This window comes from Carya illinoinensis, chromosome 11 (assembly GCF_018687715.1).
Source record: "Carya illinoinensis cultivar Pawnee chromosome 11, C.illinoinensisPawnee_v1, whole genome shotgun sequence".
Classification (NCBI taxonomy): Eukaryota; Viridiplantae; Streptophyta; class Magnoliopsida; order Fagales; family Juglandaceae; genus Carya; species Carya illinoinensis.
In genome coordinates, this window is record NC_056762.1 from 33,640,754 (window position 1) to 33,647,580 (window position 6,827).

The following is a 6,827-nucleotide window of genomic DNA, read 5'->3' on the forward strand; positions in this document are numbered from 1 at the left end:
TATCATTCATTTGACAAGTAGGCTTTGACTTTTTAAATTTTGATGTACTTATTGACCTCATGCTACGTATCTTTCATTTTTCAACGCTTATAATAAACCAAGTAATTCAGTCCTTATTTGACAATCGATTTGTCTTACCAAAATAAAAATAAAAAATCTTGCTCTAGATCAATTATGAAATTAAGGAAAATAATTTGTGCTAATCTTAAAGATTTTCAAATTATTTTTGTTGAGTCGTTTTGTAAATTATCATTCATTTGACAATCATGCTTTGACTTTTTAAATTATAATGTACTTAATGACGCCATGCTACGTATCTTTCATTTTTAAACGCTTAGCGAAGTAAGTAATTTAGTCTTTGTTTGGCAATTGATTTGTCTTACCAAAATAAAGAAAAATCTTGCTCTAGATCAACTACAAAATTAAGGAAAATAATACGTGCATGCTAATCTTAAGGATTTTCATACTTATATTTATTGTGTCGATTAGTAAATTATCATTCATTTGACTTTCTAAATTCTGATGTACTTGTTTAATCCGTGCTACATACGTTCAATGCTTAATGAATCAAGTAATTTAGTCCTTGTTAGGCAATCGATTTGTCTTACCAAAATAAAGAAAAATGTTACTCTAGGTCAACTAGGAAAGGAAAATAATTCATACCAATCGTAAGGAGTTTCAAACTTATTTTTATTGTGTTGTTTCGTAATTATCATTCCTTTGATACATGTGTTTTGATTTTCTAAATTCTGACGTACTAATTGAATCTGTGCTACGTGCTTTTTGGTTTTTCAACACTTAACAAAGCAAGTGATTTAGGCTTTATTCGACAACCGATTTGTCTTACCAAAATAAAGAAAAATCTTGCTCTAGGCCAACTAGGAAGGAAAATAATTCTTCCTAATAGTAAGAAGTTTCATATTTTCATTGTGTTGCTTCAAAATTATCATTCACTTGATACATATGTTTTGTCTTTCTAAATTATGACGTACTTATTGAACTCATGTTACGTGCCTTTTATTTTTTAATACTTAATGAAGCAAGTGATTTAGGCCTTGTTTGGCAATAGAGATAAACTTCTCATAATTTACTTCACAAATATCATTTAAACACATATAAAATATTTTTCAATTTTAGTTTTTCAGTTTTTTCATCCAATCATTACCTAACTATTATCCAAACATAAAACTCTATACAACTTTTTTAAATTTTCAAACAAAAAAAAAATACAACTTTTTCAAATTAAAAAAAACAATTATATTAAAAAGTTAAATTCAAATAATTTTTTAACTTTATAATATTTTTATTCAACTTTTTCTTTCTTTTTTCAAAATCAAATAAAACAACCTAACTCAAACAATTTCATTACTATTAACAGAATTATCATATTTTCTCATTTCATTTCATTTCATTATTCATGAATGTCCTTATAATATGAACTGTACGACAACAATAATAAGCGTTAAAAAATCCTTGTCAATAGTTAGAATCTTTTCTATTACTACCAAACCATTTACCTAAGATTCATGTCTTTACTCTTTTTTGTAATAACCTTTAGGGCCATACTATTGTGCCACTCTCTCTTAACCGCTCAACCTTATCGCTCAGGCCACGTCACATAATTATTGAAAAGAAACTATATTAATTCATACTATTTTACTACTATTTACGTAATTATTATATTTTCTCATCATATCTCATAATCCATGAATGCCCTTAGAGTACGACCTGTATGAAATCAACAATAAGTGTTAAACAATCCTTGTCGATAGTTAGATATTCTTTTCTATTATTACCTAACCGTTCATCCGAGATTCATATCTTAACATTTTTTGTAATAAGCTTTAGGGTTGTGCTACTTGGATGCTCTCTCTTAACCACACAACCTTATAGCTCGTGTCACGTCACATAATTATTAAAAGAAGAAGAAGAAGAAAGAGGCACGAAATCGAGCAGGAGAAGGATCTCCAAAACCCTAATATTACCCAGACGCTTGTTCTTTCTCTATCTCATATCAGTACCATAAGCTCTTTCAAGCTATCGAGGGTCACTCTTAAATACAACTCACTCTTAAAACCTCCACCGCTAAATTCAAATTTCAATCTCTCTAATATTTTTTGATATATATATAAAAAAAAAAAAAAAAAAAGATTCTTAGTAAATCATAATCCTTGGTCCTTTTTGTTTTGTTTTTGTGTTTGGCAATCACTTGCTCGTCACCAAGAGCTCGGTTTAGGGTTTTGAATGAGTTCGATTTCTTTTCTCATTTTACAGAACAAGAGTTCGGTTTCATTTTTCATTTCGTGTTTCTTTTTTCTTTTCTTTTTTATTAATTACTAACCACACGGCATGCCATGACAAGCGATAAGGTCGAGTGGTACGATTGATGGGACATACTAGTATTTTCTTAACTTTTATACGATATTTTACGTACTCTTTCTGTTAATACAACAAGATCACACTAACGTTCAGGGGTGGAACCACATGGATGATAGGGGGCTACCCCCCGGGCGGCGGGTCAAAGTTTTTTAAAAATTAATATTGTATATATATAAGTATAATTTCTCTTAAACCTTTAAAACTTTTAATGAAATTTACACCCCCCCCCCCCCGAGAAGGCCAAAAAAAATTACTCTCAGGCCTTCAAAATTTTTATTGAAATTATCCCCTCAAATTCCTAATGTTAATTATCAAGAAAAAAATTGTAAAAATTTCACTTCAAAAATAATAATAGATCAATTTTATTTTATGAAAAATTGTCGTCGAGCTTAATTTGAAGGGAAAATTCAAAATTGATATTTTATTTTCTTGTCTTTTTATAATGGTCTCTAGCAAATTATAGAAATCTTAAAAAAAATTATCTTATAAGATGATTTATAAATATGTATTTTTTGTATACAATTTTATAACGTATCATTATTGTTTTTTATATAGTCACGTGTAAAAAATACATATTACTTATACATACCACACATTTTGTCAATCACCTCCCCAAACGCCAAATCCTAGTTCCGCCCCTGCTAATGTTAATTGATAAACATAATATATAGTTTATATATCTACTTAATGTCTAATCTATATCTTAAAATGTAAAATTAATAATTCTTATAGGTGCATTGAGTTAAATTATAATGTTTGTATATAAGCAATACTAACATACATGCATGATATATATTCGACATAAATCATCAGTTAAAATTCTCATTTTTTTAGATTTTATTTAAAGATTATGTATTTAACCCGCCTAAGTAAAAGTCCCAGTTTCATCCATGCTAGCTACCATATGGTCGCATGGACCACGATCACCATCTCTTTAGTCCTTCCTCTTTTCATATTCTTCTTCTTTATATATTTTCCTATTTATTTAAATAGTCACTGTCATCAGAATTATAATCTATTTTACGTGTCATTTTCTTATTTGTCCAATTGGACATAATTAAATCTATTTAAGAAGTAAGAGGATATTTATGGAGATTATATGCTTTCATATTGGTCTTTAATTCCCTCGTCGAAGCGATAAGGTATATACCACGCGTTTTAAATAAGCGTGGGGCCCGAGACTACTTCCTTTCCGTTACAAGGCCAGGGCGGGGTACGCCGTTATTTCCATAACTGCCATAATTTTTTTTCATCCGTTATGTGGTAAATAACTCACCCGGGACTTTAACGGTCACACGTTGTCCGATTGGTTACGTAAAATTAAAACACTCATCTCATCTTAATTCATCATTATAATTTTTTTAAATTTTATATAAAATATAATAAATAATTTTATTTTTTCAAATTTTAATATAAAATTAATATTATAAAATTATATTTTATTAATATTTTATTTATTATTATTTAAAACACCTGATCTAATTTGTATAACCGAACGGAGCTAGATCCCGAACCGTCCCTCTGACGCTCTATATAAACCAAACGACCACTTCATGTTTCAACCCAAATAAGGAAACACACGCCCATATTTCTTGGTCTGTCTTAAATCTTTGTCTCCAATTTCCACCATGGAAACACAGGTGGATACCTTGTGGGTTTTGGCTCTCGCTTCCAAATGCAAAGCTTTCTCTTCCCCAAACACCCTTTTTCTTTTCGCTTTTATATGCATGGCTTGGCTGGCCTTGGCTTTGTTCTACTGGGCTTACCCTGGAGGTCCTGCATGGGGAAAATATTGGTCGAAAATATCAAATAAGACCAAAGCGAAGAAAATACCAGGGCCACGAGGGTTCCCGGTGCTGGGAAGCGTGAACCTTATGGCTAACCTGGCTCACCACAAGCTCGCTGCAGCTGCCGAGTTGCTCGGAGCTAAGCGGCTCATGGCTTATAGTCTCGGGGAAACCCGCTTCATCTTAACATGCAACCCCGATGTAGCTAAAGAGATCCTCAACAGCTCAGTCTTTGCCGATCGTCCGGTGAAAGAGTCTGCGTACAGCCTAATGTTCAACAGAGCTATTGGCTTCGCTCCTTACGGAGTTTACTGGCGAACACTGAGGAGAATCGCAGCCACTCATCTCTTCTGCCCCAAACAAATCAACGCTTCAGAGTCTCAGAGGTTCGAAATCGCAGCTCAAATGGTATCCAAGATTGCATGTCGTCCCGGCCGAGAGTTCTCTGTCCGCCAGATACTGAAGCGAGCTTCGCTTAACAACATGATGTGCTCGGTTTTCGGTCGAAACTATCAGCTCGAGCCATCGAGCAGCGAAAGTAACGTACTTGGTCAGCTTGTGAAAGAAGGTTACGAGCTGCTGGGGAAGCTCAACATGTCGGACCACCTTCCTTGGCTTGCAGGGCTCGACCTTCAGAAAATCAGGTTCAGATGCTCCAAACTGACCCCTAAAGTGAACCAGTTCGTGAACCGGATTATCCAAGAGCATAGAGCCCAAACTGGGCAAAGAAACCATGATTTTGTGGATGTTCTTCTCTCTCTGCAGGGGCCTGATAAATTATCGGACCAGGATATGGTCGCCGTGCTTTGGGTAAGTAAAACACTGGCCTACTACAAAAACAAACATTCGAATAGTACAATTCTATCTGCATATTTTCTGTTCCCTAGCTATAAAATAATATATATGTATGTTTGCTGAGGAAAAAGAAAGGCATGCATGTAAGATATGAAAAGAAACGGTCACATGTTATAGAAGCTAAAACAGTGTGGCTTCTATATGGAGGTAAAGCTTCACTCACTTAAAGACACACACTTATACTTGTTATTGAATAGTGTGCTAATTAGTTGCTTAATTGTGTTTTCTTAATTAACACAGGAGATGATATTCAGAGGAACTGATACTGTGGCGGTTTTGATTGAGTGGATACTAGCGAGAATGGTACTCCACCCTCACATCCAATTAAAAGTGCATGAAGAGCTCGATAGGGTCGTCGGAAGATCGCAGCCGTTGAAGGAATCAGACATCCAATCAATGGTTTACCTGCCGGCGGTCGTGAAGGAAGTTCTGAGGCTCCACCCACCAGGCCCACTTCTATCGTGGGCCCGGCTCTCGGTCACGGATACTACAGTCGATGGATATGACGTGCCTGCAGGGACCACAGCCATGGTAAATATGTGGGCAATAACAAGGGACCCACAGCTGTGGACGGACCCACTAGAGTTTATGCCAGAGAGGTTCGTGTGCAAGGATGGTACTGACGTGGAGTTCTCTGTGCTGGGGTCCGACCTCAGGCTTGCACCATTCGGATCGGGTCGTAGGACATGCCCCGGAAAGGCATTGGGTTTGACCACGGTGACCTTTTGGGTGGCAACTTTGTTGCATGAATTTGAGTGGGTGCAATCGGATCACAATCCGGTGGATCTCAGCGAGGTCTTGAAGCTTTCGTGTGAAATGGCAAACCCTCTTACTGTGAAAGTGGAACCAAGGCGCAGATCATAAGAAATCAAAACGCCACAATTCACAGAATTACTTCTATATTGTATATGTATAAATATATATATGCAGCTGGTCCTTTAAAACAAAATCTTAATTAAGCCTCGGCATGTCTCTGTTAGTGAGCAGCCATTTGTATGAGGTTGCAGGTTTAATTTAGCGTCAGTGTGTGCTGTTTAATTACTTCCTATCAGCAATATCAGTGCTACTTAATAACTTAAATATATTTTACCTGTGCAATGAAAGTTTATCTTTTCTTCTTCTTTTCTCTCTCTCTCCTTTTTTTTCTTTTTTTTGGTTCTTCTTCTCTTAAACTTCCAATATTAAATATATATTTAGAATTACATTAAAAAATATAACTTATAATTTTATATATAGCTTATAGCTTCTAATATAAATAATAAATTCTATTATTAAAAAGTTATTTACTGTTTAATAACCATGTATTTAAAATACTTTCAAACATTTTATATTTGTTTGAAAATAAATTAGAAAAATATTTTCTAAAGTAAAAATGATAATTATTTGAATTTTTAAAAATTATATCTATATTCTTAAAATTTTGAAAGTTGTAATTATTTTAAAGTTGTACAGATAGTTTCATCCATTAACATTTTTTTTTTTTAAATCCAAATTACATTTCACATTTTCTAAAAAAGCACGTTTGACTTTTTAGCTTATTTGAGATTAAATGCTTTAATGTGTAACACTCAAACAACATAATGTTTTCATTAAATAACTTTTAAGGCTATTTAAACACTTTTTAAGATTCTTACAGCAATTCCAAATAGACCCTAAGACGACATGATGGGATAAATTACGAACAACGTCTTATTTATTTGCAGATCAATATATATATATATATATATATGTATGGTAAAAACCAAATTAAACATATATATATATATGTGTGTGTGTGTGTGTGTGTATGCCTGTGCATGTCATGTA

General features: G+C 33.6%; 1 protein-coding gene across 1 annotated transcript; it reads left to right on the forward strand.

The window, feature by feature from the left end:
- The first annotated feature begins 3,931 nt into the window (after positions 1–3,931).
- Positions 3,932–6,142, forward strand: LOC122280537 (cytochrome P450 78A3-like). The gene is made up of 2 exons (XM_043091482.1): positions 3,932–4,976; positions 5,262–6,142. The coding sequence occupies exons 1-2, from the start codon at positions 4,008–4,010 to the stop codon at positions 5,883–5,885; spliced, it is 1,593 nt and encodes a 530-aa protein (XP_042947416.1). The 5' UTR covers positions 3,932–4,007; the 3' UTR covers positions 5,886–6,142.
- Positions 6,143–6,827: the final 685 nt, after the last annotated feature.

Bases quoted from the DNA above. Each gene is read 5' to 3' on its own strand.
- LOC122280537 (XM_043091482.1), top strand. From the start codon at position 4,008: ATGGAAACACAGGTGGATACCTTGTGGGTTTTGGCTCTCGCTTCCAAA. The intron at 4,977-5,261 runs GTAAGTAAAACA...TAATTAACACAG, and splicing joins ATATGGTCGCCGTGCTTTGG to GAGATGATATTCAGAGGAAC.